At 34.8% G+C, this 20,928-nt stretch overlaps 1 protein-coding gene across 4 annotated transcripts in view; it reads left to right on the top strand.

Annotated features, from left to right (window-relative positions):
• CCDC171 (coiled-coil domain containing 171) overlaps positions 1–20,928 on the top strand; it is a 161,770-nt gene that overhangs the window by 48,457 nt on the left and 92,385 nt on the right. For all 4 annotated transcript variants that reach the window (XM_085326234.1, XM_085326236.1, XM_085326235.1 and 1 more), the window contains 7 exons: positions 3,214–3,320; positions 6,147–6,236; positions 8,080–8,280; positions 10,204–10,371; positions 12,324–12,512; positions 18,713–19,217; positions 19,971–20,087. In XM_085326234.1, coding sequence (XP_085182360.1) covers positions 3,214–3,320; positions 6,147–6,236; positions 8,080–8,280; positions 10,204–10,371; positions 12,324–12,512; positions 18,713–19,217; positions 19,971–20,087 — 1,377 coding nt within the window. The remainder of the gene's footprint in view (positions 1–3,213; positions 3,321–6,146; positions 6,237–8,079; positions 8,281–10,203; positions 10,372–12,323; positions 12,513–18,712; positions 19,218–19,970; positions 20,088–20,928) is intronic.

The following is a 20,928-nucleotide window of genomic DNA, read 5'->3' as shown; positions in this document are numbered from 1 at the left end:
GTGTGAAACTTTATTTTTTAGGCGATTGTCTTACTGTGTTGTACTTAGAGTTTTGTTAGGTAGTATTATTTCTTACATGTTTGCCAAATTCAGTAATATTTGAAGTAGGAAAAGCTGGGAGCAAATAAAAATCAAAACTTTTAATAAATCTTCTTAGTCAAACTAGCAGCAGAGGGAAATTGGCTTGACATGAACTGTAGTTGACTGAGCAATTATTCCTTCTTGTTTCAATGTTTTTAACTTTTATCTAAAATGTTGAAATGTTTCACTTAGTATTAAAGATCCTGTCCCATCACTTAAGGGATAGTTCCTATGCTTGTTGGGCCATGCAGAAAAAAGAAAAGCTTTTATATTTGAAAAACTAAAAAGTACACATATTTAACAATTTTTTTTAATATCTCTTCTAAAATAAGAAGCACAAACCTTTATCTTCTCCCTTTTCAAGTGACCTTTAAATGTTCCTGAGCATTGTTTTTCTTGTGGGGCAATATGCATAATGTTCAGTTTGTCATATTTTGTAGTTATTCAGCTGCAAGGTTTGTGCTCAAGATTAGTCTTCATTTAAGGCAAAATATTTTGATGATTGCAGAAACATGAGAAAAGTGAACTGAGTAAGTGGAACTGAATATAAACTGATAGCGATACACACTTGAACTCAGCATTTCGCTGAAATTCAGCCAAAAAACTCACTTAGGTGATGCTGACAAAACACTCCATTTTATTTATTTATTTATTTATTGTTTCTCATTGCTAGAGTAGACCTAGTAAGACAGCACTGTTTGGATTATTTTGCATATCTCATGCATTGTTGTTTGGAAACAGATGGTGGCTGGGCAAAATTAGAGCAATAGGCTTAGCTGAAAACAACTTCAGCTAGTGCAGGAGAATAGAATCTGGTATTTTGTTGGCAAACTGGGCTGTCTAGAAAACAACATTGCAGCCAACAAATACCAAGATGGTAAGTTTACTGGCATAGCGTGTTCTTGGCAAACTTGATAAAGATAGTTCAGAATCATGTTTCAGGGAGAGCATTTTCTCTTAAGGCTTCAGAAATTGAGATACATTATTTAACATAAGGAAGAAAGAAGAGTGGAAAGGGTGGAAAGTAACCCCTCAATTTACTTGAGGTATTATTTTAAGCTGAGTTATAGCTGAGAGTCGTCACTACTTTAGATCTGGAGGAAGTAAGAAAGAAAAGTGCAGTAAGATGACTGCAAAATATTTTTAATTGGTTAATTGATAAGTTGCTAATGTTTTGAGGAAACAGGGCTGGAGATATCTATCTTTAGCTCTGCTTAAGTGATAAAATCAGTAGTGTTGTAAGATGTTATCTTAAATCTAAATGAAATCTAACCTTTTCTCACAGGGTCAAACTCTTAACTTTTCTCAGATTGTTTTTAGGTGTAACATATTGTTAAATTGGACAGCTCTAGCACTCACAGGTTTGGTTTGATGTACTGGACTCGCATTAAGGAGAGGATTCTGCTACTCCTTAACTCTTGTAGGCTTTTAAATACTGTGGTAAATACTTGTTAACCAGAGAACCTCAAGTGACAGAGTGAAATTCTATCCTTAGGGCGTACATTGGTTTTAAATTGATTTGCATGTTGTACAGCAATTCTGCTCCTGTAACTGAAAACAGTCTCACAAACAGCATTGGTTTGACTCTGACTTTGACACTAACAGCTGACTGACAAGTCAAAGTGAAAAGCTTGTGTTCAATACTGAGTATTATTTGGCCATATTCTTTGCTTTCTGGTATTATCAAAATAGCTGGGAGATAAGATGGTGGTTAATTTAAAACTTAAATTTTCAGAATGGCTATTGGCAATACTTTCTGACTTGCACACTGTGAATTTTCTATTAACTGCCATTGGTACCCTTTATGGGTAGCCTATAGAGCAATCTTATTGTTTATGTATAATGCTTTGAATAGAATATCATACTTCTTAAATAACTATAGAATTCTTAAAATAGCCAGCTTGCAAGTTTGTAAGGGCATCTTTTCTAGCAGACAAAAGTTTATGGGTGGCTGTGGCTGCCCAATGAAAAGGCCTAGAGTTCAATATCTGATTTGACTTTATGAGACACCCTAGGTAAACAGCTTTGAGACACTGGCTTTTCAGAGGTGGTAAACACCTGTACACACATTTAGTTCTACTGAGAGTTATGATTGCTTAGTATCACTGGAAATAAGATGCCTCTGATTTCGCGCTTCTTCATTTGTAAAATAAATCTGATGTTAGAGTCGGTAAAGTTAATTCTGTTTGCAAAATTTATTCAAGGTAATAATAATAATCTGATACAAAATAAGTCTATAAATATTGCATAGTTCTATAAACATTGCTGAGAAGGGAGAATCTGTCAATAACCTGCTATTTTGCTCTAACACCAGAAAAAACTGAAGAGATTGCTCTTAGAAATTTAATATTAGCTGACATCTTTTGACCTCTTGATCAGTTTAGTATTGTTTTGCTTTCTTAGCACATTGCACTATTGGCTCTGGAATGCTCAAACTTGTGTTCATATGTCCCTAATTAAGTCGACTAGATCAGAAGTCTCATCTAAAGGTTTAATAAATAAGTGTAGTGTATATATAATGGACATATCAGCTTTAGGATTTATTGAAACATTATGTAGGACTCTTCAGACAGATAATAAAATTCTTTTAATTATTTCTTTTGGAGTGAAATTCAAGATCACTTAAAAGGTTTTTAAGCTCTCTCCAAGCATAACATAGTCTTGTGATCTTTGGCTCAGTAAAGCTCTGAATAAATGAAGTACTACATTATAATATGCATACTTAGTCACAACAGCTAAATAATGGCAGGAAAAATGTAACATACTTAACTTTTAGGCAGCATTTTTTTCAAAGTGCATTTTGTATGGTTTTAATGTTGACTGGTCAGACTGAATGATACAGACTTGACCGCAGTTGAAATTATATGCAAGACTAAATATTGAATACCTTAGGTAGAAATGTATTACAAGAACTGCAAATTCTAGTTTGAAGCTTTTAAAAAAATGTCTATTGGTTGTATTTGTTATAAAAATATGGCTGTTCAGATGCATATCTTGTGGAAAATAAGGATGCTGTTCAATGTTCTTTAGTGTCACTGTAGCCCTACCTAATTTTAATACCTTTCTTCCAGTGTGAATAGTTTTCTCTCTGCAGCTTTGAGGGCTTAATTTTCATTCTGCGTTTTTCTTCAGGCACTTGTAAGGACAAAGATAAACCTCCAAGCCCCTCTGTTGTCCTTGAGACTTTGAGGTGTACCTTGACAGATTACCAGAACAAGCTGGAAGATGCATCTAATGAGGTAACACTTGCACTGTTTGGCTCTGTATGTATTGCCTTCGGCCTGCAGCAGTACATGCCTTTGCTTGTAACAAAGGTCAGAAGAGTGGGAATGTTGAGCTGACAGCTTCACATATACCAAAAGAAATAATCTCTGTCACTACTCTTTCTTTCAGCTTGCCCTACAGTAATGTTTCATTTTTATTGAGAAGTGGAGGTTGGGGTTTCATTTGTTTTTTAATCTGTTGGGCTTAATATTTTCAATAAGCATTGATGAAAGTGAGTCTTCTATAAGAATTTCAGTTAAAAGATGATGGTGTAAGAATTTAATGTGCAGTGTGTACTACAGTACTATTGAATACACAATACTTGAATCTGAACAGTCATTCGTATCACATATGTAAACATGTTTGCTTATGTGCATTCAAAAAGCAGCATAATTTTCTGAGATGAGACTGTTCATGATGATATCTTTAATTTTTGTGCTATTTTGAGGTCTTCTCAGGTATAATAATGACAACTTTCATTATTGAATATCTAGACAATATTTTCTTCAAGATAACTAAGACAATAATAGAAATATTTTGATTTTGGAAGTCCTACCCTCAGAAAAAAACCCTAATGTTTGTCATGCAGTCCAGTAAACTCTTAGTTCACTGACTGCAAAATCACAGTCTTGCATTTATTTTCTCATTTGTATTGCTAATGTGATTCAGTTAATCCTCTTGAGTTTAAATGTTTTATGAATTTGTGGCTTTAAAGACTGTAGAAAGAAGTTAACTACACTCTGTTCTATAAAAAATTGTAATGAGTTTATTACTGAATAAAATTGGCAAATATACGAGAAGAAGGTGTAGCAAATAAAATTGGCAAATATACGAGAACAAGGTGTAGCAAGATGATAGGAATGCCAGCACTGATATTTTTTTGATTTCTAGGTTTTTGTATTTTGTTTTGACAAATGTGTAGTCTACCTCATTACTCACAACATTAAAAAATGCATTAGCTTTGCTGCTTTTATTGGAAAAAGAATGATCTCCCACAAGACCTTTCAGAGTATTCTTAGGGGCACAAAAATAAGTGACTGTAGAAAAAATACTTTTGTAAACAGCAAGCACTGTTAGGTCTCTCCCAGTGAGGTGAGAGAACCAATGTGTATAGTAGTAATGAAACTCTTTTGAGACCCAAGTCTGGAAGCTACAGAGTAACTAGGAACATACTACCCACAGCGAATTGTTATTTGGGAGGAGGAATGTCACATGATCCTCAGCCCAGTTGAAAAGTCGACTCAGCAGGCTTTGGCTTAGCAGTGTGCTTTGTTGTGAAACTGTGCCAGAGACAGCAGTGGGGAGACCAAGGGGGTGGCTGCTAAGAAAGCAAAGAGAGTATTCTGACAGAAAGAAGAATGAACTGTCACGGAAAATAAATCGCAAGCAGAGCAGGACCAACTGATGACCTGCCACAAGACTTCCCAGTAGGACTGCGTGTGACTGACCCTGAAGTTGTCATACAGAGCCAGAGATACCCTGAGTACCTTCACTGTGCACAGAAAGGGCAGTGCTCTGTCCTTCTTGATTCCCCTCACCCCCGTAGGTACCACTGCTTCTGGCTTTTTGTACATTAGGTATGTTTAGTAATAACACTGTTTTCAGTAATATAGTAGAAGGGACTGTGAAAGGAAAAGTGCAATTAAAATAGGATGTCATCATGCACAACAATAAGGGTTTCATTTCGAATAATTGTTTCTTTTGTGCAGAATTTTCCAACAAGATTCTACATATTGATGGAGTTAGTAATATACATATATACCTGTATGTGTACATGAAATATGATGGTGAACCTGTCATGCGTTACCTTTCAATTACAGTGTTAAAAATTAAGTGCTCTATTTTGCCTGTGTGATTGAAAGGTATATAAATGTTTTGGTTTTGATAGAGAAGAAACTTTGACTTTTCCGTACAATGTAGAGACTAGAGTATGTTTGGGGAGAGAAAGAAAACTAGTAAAATAAAAAGAACCTTTTAAATGTTTCAGTTGCATTGAATAATTTACCACAAATATTTCTAAGGGTGCTCAGGTCTCCAGATCAAGAGCAAACGAAAATGTAATTTGCAAAGTAATCTGCAAATTTATAAATGAGATTTGTTACTTCTGATTCCTTCCTGAATGCTGAAGGAGTGGTAATAACCTGTACTATGTCTCTATTTAATGTCTTCTTTCATGCTAAGCTTGTCATAACTGAAGACACAGTGATGTGACACAGAAATAAAATGACCATGGAAACAAATTTACTTTTTTTTTTTTTTTTTTTTTTTTTTTTTTTTTAAGAAGTGAAAAGTGAAGCTGGTACATGTTGTGGTCATAAACTATCTTGAAAGTGGTTGCTTTTAATGCCCCAGATAGTCCATTGTGCCTTTCTAAGGGAACACTGCTGCTACTTAGGAATATGTGACTACTGTACTGCATGTATTAAAAAATAGAAACTGTTCTTAGGCATTTTTGCAAAGAGCCACTGACATCAAAAACTTTCTCAAATCATAATCCAGATTTATTACATTTTACAGCATATTTCAAAGTCCTGCTTTTTGTCAGACATTTTGAGAGTTGATGGGAAGTTAATAATAGGCTGAGTTTTAGATTTTGACAATTACTATTTCTCTTTTAACTATTAAAAAAATTATGTAATGCTTCTTTATGGTACATTAATCAGACTGTATAGAGTATAACCATTGTCAAAGGAATTGAGGTTTTTTGGTTTATACATTTATATATGAAATTTTGTTCTTTATAGTCAAGTGATTTTGTAGCTTTTTGGTAACAGCATGTTTGCCTTCTGTATTTTTCACAGCTTGGGAAAATCAAGGCTTTATATGAGAAGGTGTCAACAGAGCTTGAGGTATCCAAAGAGAAAATATGTTCTCTAAATCAAGACCTTAAGGTAAGGGTTTGTGAATTTAACACAGTAAGTTCTACAAAAAATAACTTCCTGGGTATRTGTTATTCTTTTTGTTTTATCAAAGTCTCTATATCACTGCGTTCTATTAAACAGATAATTTTAAGCTGCAAGCTTGTGTGAAGTCATGTTGCCGTATCATAGCTACAGCCTATCTAAATTTACACAACTGAGCATTTCAATAATTGCACTTACGAAATAATAAAGTCCATTACCAATCTGCAAAGTATTGTTTCGTATTGAAATCAGCCTCAAGAGTTTTTCTGTCTTAACTGTGTGTCTCTTTTTTTCTCAAGAAATTAAAAATGAGAAATGCATTTAATTGCTTCTGTTCATACAAGCAAAATTTTATTAAATAAGTCCTTTATTTTTCAGGTTTATGGTAGAAACCTGACAAAAACGTCAAAAACATTTAAAACTCTTTACTTCTTGAGTAGGAATTGTTTTTTGTCCTCTTTTTTTTTTYYTTTTTYYTTTWWTTTTTTTTTGTAGACACACTAGTTTTGTTAAGTCCTTATGTCCTTTCGGTAACTGGCCTTAGCCAATGAGGAAGTCCTTAGTTCCCTGTTAATCTCCCAACTAGCACTGTATTTTATTACTGCCAAAAAAAAGGTAACAGCTCCCAAAGTTTCTCTTTTGCTGGAAATGTGCCACACTCTTGCCACATTCGTTGAATCTTAATTTTATACGTGTACATGATCTCTTGTCATCTGATCTGAACTTTCTGTACTAGTTTATGTTCAGAACACTTGAGACTTCTGCTTCTGCTGTTGGACCTTTCTAAAGCACCTGAGAATTTTGCAGACCCATTGTAACAGATATGTGCACTCTTCATCTGAAAGCTGAGCTTGCTGCACATTGGATGTGCTGCTTTTCATGCAGTACACTTGCTTCTGATCTCTTTAAATCTTCAGTAATAAATTTAATATATGAGTGAAAACTAGATCCAGTCTGAAATATTTCTGATAAAAATTTAAAAATGCTTTAATCTTCTAATGTTTTTGTTGAGAAAAATGAAAGTTCTCATTATCTGATAAATGAGAAGTATGTTTCCTATTAGATTTCCAATATAAGCAGTTGTAATTTTATGAAAAATTAACAATGCTTTCAGTTAAACTTTCAACAAACTTTAGCAGTACTGGAAATGGAAGTTCAGTGCTTATAGGAAAGATAAGCATGTGTATCTATTCATACCATCTCAGCCAACTTTTGACTTGAAAGTGTAATTTAATAAATTTTTTGTTTCTCTCGTTAGATTTGTTATTGGCAAGGTAATGGTGATAATTGTGACCATTTCAAATTGTTAGTTTCTTTCTACCATTAAACCTCCAAAAGAAGTTCTATTTTTTTTTCATGCAGCTGACAGAAAATATGATGGGTAACAGTTCTTGTTGTCAACTGTTGTCAACAGCCTTCTTGCCACCTGACCGTGAGCTCTATTTATGAAAGTGATATATTCTTTCACTAGCTCTGAAAACTCTCCGTTTCTTGGAGGGTGACTCATGTCCATGCATTTTGCATTCTCAATTGGAGGTGATGAGCCTGATTCTGAATTCTAAAGGGAAGGTCTTTGCATCAAGGAACGTTTGACTTTAGAGATATGTTTCAAATGGTTGCTTTCAAATGGTTCTTCAGAGTTCTGTTGAAGAACCGTTGTTTGATATGAAAAACTGTCATTGACAAGATGTAGTCAGCCTAATCTGCAGTCTTCTGAGCACATGTGTCAGTTTGGATGTTTTCTTCTTCAGACGCTGAGTGCTCAGTTAAGGTAACGTTTTACAGAGTAAAATTCTTAGCAGCCTTTCTGTTCTATTTTTCTATTCTACAGGAAACTCGAGATAACCTGGCTGATGCCAATAAAGAGTTAAATCATCTGCACACTAAGTGTGTAGACAGAGAGACTTTAATAGGCACTTTAAAAATGGAACTACAGAATGTATTGCAGTGCTGGGAGAAAGAGAAAGTACGTGCCACAGAATGTGAAAATGAAATCCAGAAGCTTACCAGGGCTTACCAAAAGGATATGGAGGTATTACCAGAGACAAGATGACTGTCAAAGAGAGACTTTATTTAATCTTAGTTTTATACATTTACATATATCGGATGGTTACTTTTAGTCTTAACAGATTTATCCTCAAAATATGATTTTAAGATACATATTTTGAAATATGTATTTAGTATCTACAAAATTTCGGTGTGTATTGTTTCACCTTCTTTCTGTATTTGAACTAATAGCTTAACGATTCCAGTCTTGAATTTTTTAACTGAGTTATTTAAAGAGTTATGCCTGAAGAACAGTTTTTTTTTTCTTTCAGATTGAAAGTAAGCACAAAGGTTTTGCAATTGAAACAAACAATAGTATCATCATCACATGTTGTTAATTCTGATTCAGATGAAAGTGATAGTTAGCAAATGTGGACTTGAGGTAATTTTGCCTACCTGTTAGGTAGGCAATCTATAAATTCTTGACTGTGATGTGTAAGTTGTTGGTAGTATGATGTATTTTGGAGTTGCTTCTCTAAATTTTATTTTAGGACTGTCCTCTTCTTATATTTGTTTACTGATCTTAACAATATAGTTTTCTTGTTTTAAGTTTTTTTTTCCTCTTAATAAAGTAGTTCAGCACTAGCAATATCAGTAGTGTTCTTTATCATAGTTGTCCTGCATATTGAGCTCATTAATTCTGCAGATTTGAACATGGATGCCAGCTGAATAAAAGGGAAACATTCTTTCCACCTCTCTTGTAGTCTGGTATTTAAATAGTGTCCACATGAAGCAGTTGGAATTGTTATACACATCAGATAATGATTAAAGTGAAGGAAACTTGAAGCTTGGCTGTAGTGTAAAGTCAGCATGTCTACAGTACTGTGGTTGCATTCAACATGTGTGAATTGATTTTGGGTCTTGGAATCTCCTTTTTTCACATCAAATGGATAATTATTATCCTTCCTTTATCACAGCCCAAGTAAAAATATCATGGTGGTGGCTGCACTGCAGTTTCTTTGCGAAATTAGAAGACTCATTAGAAGCAAAGCTAAACAAAACTAAAATAAAATATTTTTATTGCTTARAAGAACGTGAAATAATTTACATGTACCTAAGCACAGTGCAGAAGGCTCAGAAAAAAACTTCTCAGCTCAGTCACCTGTAATTTCTCAATGTAAGGATTCATTCAAGGCTCATGGAAAACAATGAGACCTTTCTACTGGTTTATTTCACTTTGAATAAAGTCTGAGAGACAAGAGAGGGTGTTTCCTGTGGCTTTTGATGAGTAGCTTTGTATTGTCTTAATCAAAGTGGCTGAGCTGCATATATATACCAAAATGATGCAGGGTGGAATTTGCATTGCATGCTGTTCTTACTGAAGATTATTTATAACTTGCATCACTTTATTATACTACTGACTAAAATCAGTGTAAATGCATGAGACATGGCTTGTGGAATTTAACTGATGAAGCTATAAACCTGTTTTGTCTAGCTGTTTGGTCATACATAGTGAATTTATGGAAAACATGGAAATACCTTTTTGAAAGAATTTAAGGTGATAGTTGTAGAGTGTTTCAGGCTGCCATGTCAGTTAGGCTATTTTCTGTGTGCTGTGTACAGATACTGGAAGGAGTATAGTTTGACTGAAGCTTAAAGTGTTAACACAGGCAATTAAATTGTATCTACTAGTAGCACTGAAATTTTTATTTATATCATGTCATGATCATGAGCACTGCAGGACTGGGCTTTCTATATTTATGTGGTGTGCCTAATCAGACRAATTTTGTAAAAACAGTGGCTTTAGTATGTTTGATTAGGCTATTAACAACATTACTTCTGAAAAGGTTTGAAAATGAGCTTTAACCTTTTTCATGTCTATGCAGTTTACTTTATGGCATGTGTGATGCATCTCTTTGGATTCTAACATTGTTTATATTCAACAGTTAATTTTTCTTTTTTGTCTCAGGAGAAGCTAACCTTCCTTCATAACTTATACCAGCATTTGGTAGCAGGCTGTGTGCTTATAAAACAACCAGAAGGCATCCTAGATAGATTCTCTTGGCCTGAGCTTTGTGCAGTCTTACAGGAGAATGTTGATGCCCTGATCTTAGACCTCAGCAGGGCTAATGAGAAGGTAAGTGTCCTTAGGCACCAGCTACCTCTATTAAATTCAGTGACATTTGTCCACATCACTGTATCATTAAAAGGGACTGACATTCATCTTATTTCAAAAAGAATTTGGCCGTTAATAATTCAATACCATTAATTATGGCTTGTCTACAACTCAGTTTGATGCCATTGCTGTGGGCATGTAAATGTGACTGAAGTCTGTATGAAGTCTCTAAGCTCCACTTTCTGTGCAGGACATGCTAATACTACTAGCCAATATTAGCCACAGGGACCTAATTAAAAGAAAATAAATTAATCTTACTGATGAAGCAATTCAAAGAACTTAGTCATTTACACTAATAAAGCAACTCTTTATTTTAGCATAAAATAGAAACAAAATGCACTTATTCAAGGAACATCATCTTTAAAATATGTGCTTAAAATTCAGAGGTGTTATTTGGAAAAAATGCTGTGGTGGGTGTTTAATTATAATTTTGATTACGACATTTATATTCAGAAATACAGTAGAAAACACTTATTTTTAAAATGTCTGTGTTTAATAAATATTTGTTCAAGGGGGAAACTACTTTTTTGAATAATTTTAATGAAAATAAGTGGAAGTGTCCCTTCCTCTCCCTGCCTAAAGCCCTGCATTATTATTATTATTATTTAAGAACTGCTTTTTCAATAGCTTAAACTGCCTCTGCAGACTAACCTGTGCCACTCTTTAGGATTTCAGTTCATGTTCTGGCTTGATTGGTCAGGTCAGCCTGCATTTCTGTTGTCTGTTACAAATATTCCAGATCTTGACTGCACTGGCATTTTGGGATAGGAAGGGAAAGACTGTTTTGTAAGTTCCTCATCGACTGGAATTATGACCACTCTTCTGGCTTGAGTGCAGGGACAGGGTTGCTTACAGTAAATCATTTTGACTCTGCCCATCTTAGTAAATATCCCAGCAGTCAGTGTTAATAACTAAAGAGGATTAGTTTAAAATGAATTGTGGATTATGCAGATTGGGTCTAGAGGCAACATTCCTATTTTCTCTTCAAAGTAGGGGAGGAGAGGGGAGTGAATATTGTTGGCAGTGTTGGGAAGGGGTTGTGTCTTATTGTCTCTTGCTTTTTAATTTAGTATAATTACAGAGATTGATTAGCTGGTCTCTAGAGCTCTCCTGTGTACTTAATAGCTTTAGAGGGTTTGGGGGGAGTGTTGTTATCTGTACCATACCTGCTTTCTGAGAACATTTTTTTTTCTCCTGAAGTTTTACGTGGTCTTGTTGAAGGGAATATTGTTGATATTCCTACATGTCAAAAAAAAAAAAAAATCACCAAAATGAAAATGTAGATATTTGTTTTTAGAAGTCATTCTTAGCTCGATTCATTCCTTGTTTTAGCTTGAATGGGAGTTGCAGTGTTAAATTATGGAGTGAATCCCTTCATGCTTGTTGAAATCATGAACTAATGAGCTATTTGTAAGAAATGCATTGTATATACTGAGCATCCTGAAATTGTTTTAATGCTCGATAATATATGGAATATCTTGGCTTTCTAATGAAACATAATATAAAAATAAAGAACTAATTTTTCATTATTATTTAATTTGGACAGCTATACTAGAATACTAATTTAGAAGCAAAAGACTTAATGCAGTCATTTTGAAATCAGTAAGAGAAGTGTCTTCTCCAGGTTGCCAGCAGAGAAGGCAGTCTTCAAGGGGATATAGAAAGATGGCAAAATTGAAAACATAGAAAATCCATTACTCCAAAATAGTGTCTCAGTTTTTTTAGCAATATTCCAGGGAGTGATCTGAATGAGTTTTTTTTGTTTGTTTGTTTGTTTTTAATTTCTTCTAATAAGCATTTTGAAGCAATTGTAATTTAGATTTTATACTGAGCTTAAATTGATATGTAAAATTAATGCAAAAATGTATTTTCAGGAGGTAAAATATGGTTTTTTTTGAAAATTCCTATAACAGATATCTCACCTAGAATATGTTTGTAAAAACAAATCTGATACTATGAAGGAGCTTCAGCAGACCCAGGAAGATACGTTTAATAAAATGGCTGAACAGATGAAAGCACAGGAAAACTGTTGGCAGAAACAGAAAAAAGATTTGGAGCAGCAGTACTCTGGTCTCCTTGGGGAAGTTCGTGCAAGGGCACAGGTATGGTATTTATCCTGGAGCTGTGAAGTTCTGATTTTTTTTTTATTGTAAATATTTAATAAATTATTTCCATAGTTTGAGTTCCTAGCAATTTGGAGTTGCTTGAGAATTTTAGTATATCTTTAGAGTAAATAAATAGATAAGTCTGCTAGTATTAACCTCGCTTACTATAGAAAATGAATGGCCGCTTGTTTAAACGTTTCAGAAACATATTGCTTAATTTAGCTGTGAAATAGCCAATAACATTTTTGTTTTGATGATGTTAAAGCTGTAAGATGAAAATTGTTTCTTGTATGAATTATGTAGAGCAGCAATTACCTTTCAGTGTTATGTTTTGCAACAAGTCTGTAGAGTAACAGAAGTTCAGGTTCATTTGGGGATAAATTTAGATACATACATTCTAACCCTAGAGACAAAGAGGGCCTGTTTATATAGATATGACACRAGAAACAGTTCTAAAATGTATGATCATCGTCACTGATTGTTAGAAAAGTTATTTACCATCTAAATATTTCCTGCCATTCTACAGCTAGAACTCAGTATATCTATAGTCACATGTGTTTGGAGATACTGTGGTCAAATGTGCTGTGGAATACAGCAAACAAGTTATGGTGTGTTATAATTGCTGTCTGAATCTTTCTGCAGCAGGAGAACGGTGTAGTTGTTTCTAATTTTAGGCTTGAAAATCTTTGTGCACTTAAAAGCATGTTTATAAAGAAAGTATATTCTTTAGACAAAATACTTCATTGTAATTTCTTAGGAAAGAGGAAAAATCTTACATACATGTTTTGCTGAGATTTACCTTTCATATTGGATGCTTGCAATGCTAAAACAGACCTATAAGTGGAATAAATAGGATCCACACTGATGCTAAGTTCCTGTAACATCCTGTAAGTTTCATTTCATGAGATCATCTTCAGCAAAAGGAATAATACAATGAGGGATTTTAATTTTAAAAATTAGATTCCCTTTTTATTAAAAGAAATACGGGGTTTAGCTATTCAGACTCCTGCCTGCCATAAATACCATATGAAACAAAGGCCTATGTAAAGTCCATGAGAACTCTAATGTATGGAGGAGAATTTGAGCTGCAGAGAACTGTACTGTTCTGGAGGATGGTGCTGAACCTGCCTTTCCTCTCGAGCAAGTTTTGTGGACAGCGCACACAGCACGTACTAAAAATGCAGCTTTGCTCAATGGAGTGTGCATTAGGCATGTCTTCTGGAAAAGTCTTTGTCAGTCACCTTGCTGTGAAAAAGAAGCTACTGAGTTTTTGAATAGGAAATACTTTCCATTACAAACATTTGGGCATGGTTTCTAATGCAGGTTAATGTAATGTTGGAATACAAGCTGATAGTGTTTTAATTTAGGCAACACTGTGACTGCATGCGCTCACCTGATTTAACAAAAATGCCTCCTATTCATGCTCATGTTCTGTCTTGACTGTGTTACTGTTTTGTGTCAGTTTAGAACAAAGACAGTCTAATTTCCTGTGGATTTTTATCTTGTGGCTGACTTTGGGCCTGCTAATTCCAGGTAAAGATTTCCCAAACTGGAGTCTGTGGATTCTATGATGTCTGATGTTAGGGCTGTTTAGTCCTGACTGCTTGCTTTTCAAAAAAAAATTAACTGTCTTTTGCATATTTCTTTTTTAGCCTGTAAGCTGTACCAGTCAATGCAAGTGTAATGTAGTTAGCCTGTATTCTACATTTTAATGCAGGCTTGCTGAGGATAGTGAGGAGCTCCTTTGGGATAAAGATGCAACAATTATGTTGCAGTATTTTATGTTTTATGTTGCAGTATTTTATGTTTTGCGTCATTTTTGCAGCCTCTCTCACTATTTCTCCCCTTTCTCAAACTGTGAGTTCATTTGTGTTAACACCCTAAGTTTGAAAGAAGATTTAGCTTTCAGAGTTCTGGGAAGTTCTTCATTAAGCCAAAATAAGAAGCTCTTCTTGCCTGTACTGTTAGGATGTAAAGTCATCTAAAGAAAACTGCAGAGAGTAAATTACTGTGACTGTTTTCCTAAGAGTCCAAGTGGCTGAACAGCCCTTGCAATCAAGTCTTAACAGTAACTTACCCAGAGGGAAGTAAACATGGGTTAAGAGCAGGAAAGGATCAGGGTGTGGGGTTTTCACATTCCAGAGTGTGATCTACAGGTGTATTCCTGGTGGTAGGCAAAGAGGGGTTTGCAGAAGAATCTGCAGAAGCAGAAATGGCTGTTTTTGGAAACATATTTGAAAGTTTAGTAATCCTGGCTTTGTAAATATGTGTAATATAGTAAATGGTATCCATCAGTAGGTACGCTTAAATTTAAGGAAAAATGCTGATCATAAAAGCAATGGATAGTTTTCACATAAAACTTGATCAGTGAGTATGTACTGCAGCAGCCTTAGCAGTTTGTTTCTTCATCTTCAGTACTAGAGACCTAGTCAGTGTGCCACAACTCTTTCATAGCCTGTGCTTGCAAAGTTTTTGCAGTCTTGCAAAAACCAAGACACAGCAGGCTACTTCTTACCTTGATCCTGCTCAGTTAATAGATCAAACACAAGTGCAGACTGCATCTATTTGCAGAGCTATGGGTCTCATCACTTTAGCATGTTTATTCCAGCACTGTAAGGCAACTGTGGCAATTAATTGCTGTATTTCCATCTAAAGATCTGAATGTTCATTACAAGCAGTTTGATGAATTAAGGCTTTTAGGTGCTAGCTGCATTGTGTAAAGGGAAACTAAGTGATTCTTGATAGGTCTGGCATCAAGTTGGTGGTACGTCATGGAACAAAGCCTGCATCCTTTTTTTTTTTTTTTTTTTCATACTTCTTGTCTTCAGCTACTGTGCCATGCTTTCCTCCATGCATTTTATCCTCAAAGTTACTGGATAAAACTTTAATTTTTGATATATGTACAAAGGCACACTAAAGTTCATACAGGTCTACTAGATCAGTATGGGTGAGTTGATGAAGTTAAATGAGAGTTCTGACTGCACAGCAATGAGTGGTGTGGATGGAGTTTCTTAGAATTGCAATGGAGAAGAAGGCCTTTTCGAAATGGTGGTCTTAGTCTCCTGATTAAAATACAGCATTGCAATTTGGAAATTTTAGTAATTGTGACACCAGCCAGTGCTTCTGTCCCTAGCCAGTACTATTCAGGGTCCCTGACCTCAAATGGGTTCTCTAGGTATTACTAAATACTGTTTCACAGCTGTTGCTGCCAGTCAGCTGGATGATGTTTCACATTTTTTTTCCTGTAGGACAGAAACTCCCAAAGTGGCTTTCTTGCAGATCAGCAACAAACAAGACTTGTTATAGATACTACTGTTCTTAGTCCACGGTCTCCATACTGTTGTCAGAGCTTAAAATAAAAATCCTTTTTCCTCACCCTTGGTAGGTGTGCAGTTGCCTTAATATGATAGTGTGTGTGTCCATTTGTATAGTGTTACTGTGCCCATTGCTTAGTCTCACAAAAATTACATATTCAAACAGTGTACAGTCTAATAGGAATTATCCTCTGAATTTTAACTATCAGATGTTTGTCTGTTATTTAGACATTTATTAATCCATCCCCATTTTTTGTGGCATCCACTTAAAATAGTAAGGCTTTTGTTCTGATAATGCAATAAGATGTTGTGAGAGAAAAATCCTGTATCTGTCTTAAAAAATGTTAATTTCAACAGGAGAACAAAAGATTAGTAAGTAGGAAAGGGAAAAATCCTCTAGGGAGTAAAAAGCATCTTATATTGTTTTTTTTTTCCATTAAGAAAAATGCTTTGCTTTTACAGCAAGAGAGGTGAATTAGTTACGGCTGTGGTATTTTGCAATTTTATCAAGTCGGTGTTGTAACATAAAGCAAAACAGCTGAAATACAGGAAAACCTGTTGGAGTCAAAGTGTCATTAAGTTTCTAGTTCCCAATTCTATCTTTTTGGCGATATAAAGGATAAGGATCAAGTAAGAAATAGTATAGTTTCTGTTTCCTCCAGGAGCATCCAATTTTTGTTAAGTATTTCTGGAGTCCGTCAAACTCTGTAACCCACTAAGGTTGAGTTAAACCAAAAGCACAAAGTTCAAACACTTAAGGAGGTAAGCCTACCAGCATTTAGGAAGAAAATTCTATGTTGCTTTCAAAAATTGTACTTTGAAGCTTTGAAGAAGACGCTAGAAACAATATACAATAGGAGAAAAATGATTATCAACCATTGGAAACAAGCTGTATTTTCTTACTATTTTTTTTTTAATTCCTGTAGGCAGAAGGCTATATAATTTTACAGTAGGAGTGTCTTGTTCAGTTATGTTTATTACAGTATAACAGTAAGCTTTAAAACCTTAAGTTTTTTAAAAAGAATAAGCTTTTAACAGCCAGAGCACTGAATGTTACTACTGGTTCCCAACAGCAATATAAGGATCATACTTTTTTTTTTTTTTTTTTTAGCCTGACATTGGCCTTTTATGACCAGAAACCATAAGCTGTTTTCTAAATCCTTCCAGACATGCTATCAAGCTTTTTTTTCCTGCAAAAATCAAACGCTGTAAATCATGTAGTAACCTAAAATATTATATATATTCATACTTAATTTTAGAGTAGATGAGTGACATACAATGCCTGTAAATAGAATTTTGAAATTAAACCTTTTAGTTGTCCATTCCATCTCTGTGTAGCTGGAGGTATTTAAATACTAATGTTTTACACATACTCAGGTTTTATATATGCCATTCTGTCAACATCAATACTATGAAATCATCTGTAAAATTAATCTGCTGATATTTAATTTTTGTCATAAAAAGGAAGGCTTACAAGTTTGTCTTCATTGTCCAGTTAAAATTGTGTCTCTTTCCAAAAAATAATTAAATATTTTATTGGCCAAAAACATTCTGTAACGGTGACTAGGGTACATCTCTACAGAAGCATGGGCTCTTTTATTTCCATTACATTCTTTGTTTGTTGAATGAAGGAGAAAGAAGAAACTAAGATCCCCTTCTTGCTTCCTCTTGCGTCTGACGATGGCTCTTGGACCTGCAGCAAAACAGATCTATGAGTCCATGGCTGCATGACACCTTTTTACCTCTCCTTTGACTACTGCCTAAAGAAATAACTCCTGCTCCATTTTTAACAAAACTGTTCAGGGATCCAGGAGAGGGAACTGAAGCTTAAAGTAATCCTGTCTTTTCTTTGTCGTAGTAACTTTCCATTCTACTCACGTTCACCTACTTATGTGCATATATTGTAATAGGAGCTTAAGCAATTAACTTGAACCTGTGTGCTCCTTATGAAAAGTGCCTACAAACTGTTACTTCCTTACATCACTGGATCCTGTTTAAATCTAACCTTAAATGATTTTTCCAGTCACAGAGGGACTGTGATACATCAGGAGGCCAGTCTAGATTCTCTGAGGTCTTAGTCTAATACCTAGATTCCTGGGTAAAAACTGCCCATCATCAGAAGGAACCAAGCTGTCTAATCTTAACTCTGGAATTCCCTAGTTTTTTAGTTTCTTCATTTTGGTACTGTAGTTTACTGTTTTAAATCTTCTTCTTTGCCTGTATAGGACACAGAGGGAGAAAAAAAATAAGTTCTGCAAGTTGAAAAATCTGTCATGACACAGGTCAAAATAAAATATGTGTACTACACTGTTCTCTAGAAAGCATAATTCTATATGAGACCTAATTAATCTGTGAATATATAAGTAGGGGGTTGATTACAAAGTAATTAAGAGATCACCTTTACTTCCCCTTTCCCAGCTGCTGCCAATCTGTCTAGTTCTATCTTCCAGAGTTTTCTTTTTTTTTCCCTCTCCCTCTTACACTAACTTTCCTCTCTTCTTTGAAGAACAATTGGGCCATATAACTGGTTATTGTTAAGCCAGCTCATTCTACTAGTGGACCCTTCTGTATTCTATCACAGTACTGGTGGATTAGCTTGAGAAATCTGGTATCTATTCACAGATGAGCATTATGGCAAGTTTTCCTCATACCATTAATTTGACTCTATTTATCTGATTAAAAAATTTTTTGTTATGACAGTGCTTTGGCAATCATGACTAATAATCTATGTTTTTTTTTAATTCATTATCATTTCACCTGAATAAAGGAGAATGAATTTTCTGTTAGCTTTTATCTAGCTAAACACAATTTTGTTATTTTTTTTTTTAACTAATATGTTCCAGCTAATGTTTCTTCTGTTTTTATTTTCCCCTCCTCCTGCAGAAATACCAAGAAACAGCAGAAAAAAATAAGGAAAGATTTTCTGTTCTTGAAAAAAAACGAGAGAAGTTGGCCCTTGAAAATGTACATGTGAAAAGTACATTAACACAGATTCAGAAAGAGCATTCATCTCTCCTGGCTGCTTGTGCGCTAATGGCAGGTGCCCTGTATCCTCTCTATGGTCGATCATGTACTTTGTCTACCCAAAGAGACCTTCTCCAGGACCAGGTCAACATTTATGAATTAGTCAATCAAGAAATTAGAACTCTGGTCCATGCTCTCTCTGATGTAGAAGAAAAGAAGCAATATGAAGCAAAGATAAAGAAAAGAAAATGCAAAGGCCTGATACGTGTATTCCGGAAAGGTGTCATTGCAGTTTTGGCAGCCAATAGACTGAAAGTCATAGGGCAGTCTTGCACTGCTCTCTTCTCCTGGGTAGATGGCTTCAAAGAAGGCGTTGGAATCCTAGTTTGTGTAGGGGACTCCAAAGGCAAGCATGATCTGTCAAGTAAGCTGATTGGTTGTTTGATAAGTGTTATGTCAAATTACACGGTTGGTATATAACAAGTAATATTTATTATTAATAGAGTGTAAAGACAGATGTAACAACTGAACATAACTGCCTGAAGTCAGAGATTATATCAGAAGCTCCCCAGAAAGAAAATATTTTTTCATATAATCCTGACAGACGTAAAGTTGCACTTACACTTGTGGGCTCGTACTGTTTGATATTCTAGACTTTCACATTACATGTTGCAGAAGTGGATGCTGCCACAACTCTGTGGTTCTTTTCAGACAGTACAACTTTGTAATCTCCATATATGACTGACCATCAGGGTATTTTTTTGTTAATGAGAATTCCTCTTCTTTCATAAGCCTCTTGCTTATTTCCTACTAGAAATGCCAAAAGTTATATTTTTATTCAGCTAAAGTAATAGTATAGGATTTCTGCATTGTTTTGTAGATTGTGTGATCCTTACTTCCTTTCTTATTACTGTAAAACCAGACCAGCTCATGCTTCTACCTAAAAAAGCAAAGGTTAACAAAGAGCTTTTGTCAGATTAGAAGATGCATTTTATTTTCTGTTTTAATAGCTAAAATTGTCCAAGTATAGCAAATATAGTCTAAAGTATCCTGAAGGAAGAATAATTTGGGGGCTTTTATACTTATTTTTGATTAATTTCTGGAAGACCTGAAGATATATTTGTGTGCCTTATCTGTATTACTTGGTTTTATTGCTAGATATGATTCTGTTTCACAGGAAACAGAAAGGAACAAGTTCACTGTGTTGAAGCACTCAGCTGGTTTTCTAGTTCTGACCTCCTTGCTGCAATAATCAGTTCTGTGGCTGAATTACAGGATGTTGTTAACAAAACAGGTAATTTAAAAAAATATATTCTTGTAGTAGAAGACATAAAAAAAAATCAGAGTGTTTATTTGACTTCCTTTGTCAGGATTTTATATAAATTATTTTGAATCAAACTTCTGGAGAGCTGTGTTATTTAAACATTCTATATTGGTGTTATGATATTTATTCTTAATAATTTCTGTACATAGAGCCAGGGAAACATAAGGGTAGAGGGTGCTTCTAAAATCATCTCTGGACATCTTTGTCATGAGAGAGAGAAAAAAATATGTCCACACCTTGCTTATAGATACTTGTCTAACCTGTTTTTAAAAGCTTGCAGTGAAATAGGATTCACAAGTTTCCAGGTCTCTAGTTCTGCTGTTAAGTTTGAAAAACATTTTACTGAATTCCAACATAGTCTTTTATGATAGAGAATGCCTACACCATTTCTCTCTGTCTGGTCTTGTGTTTCTTTACTGTGGACCCCAAAACTGGCCGTATTCACCTTGGGGCTTTACTACTGCTGATGAAAAATAAATAATTTCCTACTATGTTTTATATGTTAACCCATATTTAATTTGGGATTGGGCACTCTTTTTCTTTCTGTCTTACTGGAAACCTAAAATTTTTCAGTTGCTTTATTTTTTTTTTTCACACTTATGTTAATAATGTTAAGCTTGTCAAAGCCAGTGAGCTAGTCATGTAACCAGGATCTTTTTGGGGGAGGTATGGTGTAAGTTCTCTCTTACTGTAGTTGAATATAGGTATTGTCACTGTGCATTTCAGTGGTTTTTAGCTGCTCTCAGACAATTTTTAATTCGTGCTGGAGTTTCAGGTCACCTTGGAGAATCTGCAGGATCAGAATACTGCA

Source organism: Rhea americana, unplaced genomic scaffold (assembly GCF_003343005.1).
Source record: "Rhea americana isolate MKP2758 unplaced genomic scaffold, rheAme1 scaffold_129, whole genome shotgun sequence".
Lineage (NCBI taxonomy): Eukaryota > Metazoa > Chordata > Aves > Rheiformes > Rheidae > Rhea > Rhea americana.
Note: the sequence above shows the minus strand (reverse complement) of the source record. Positions and strands in the feature narration are given on the sequence as shown.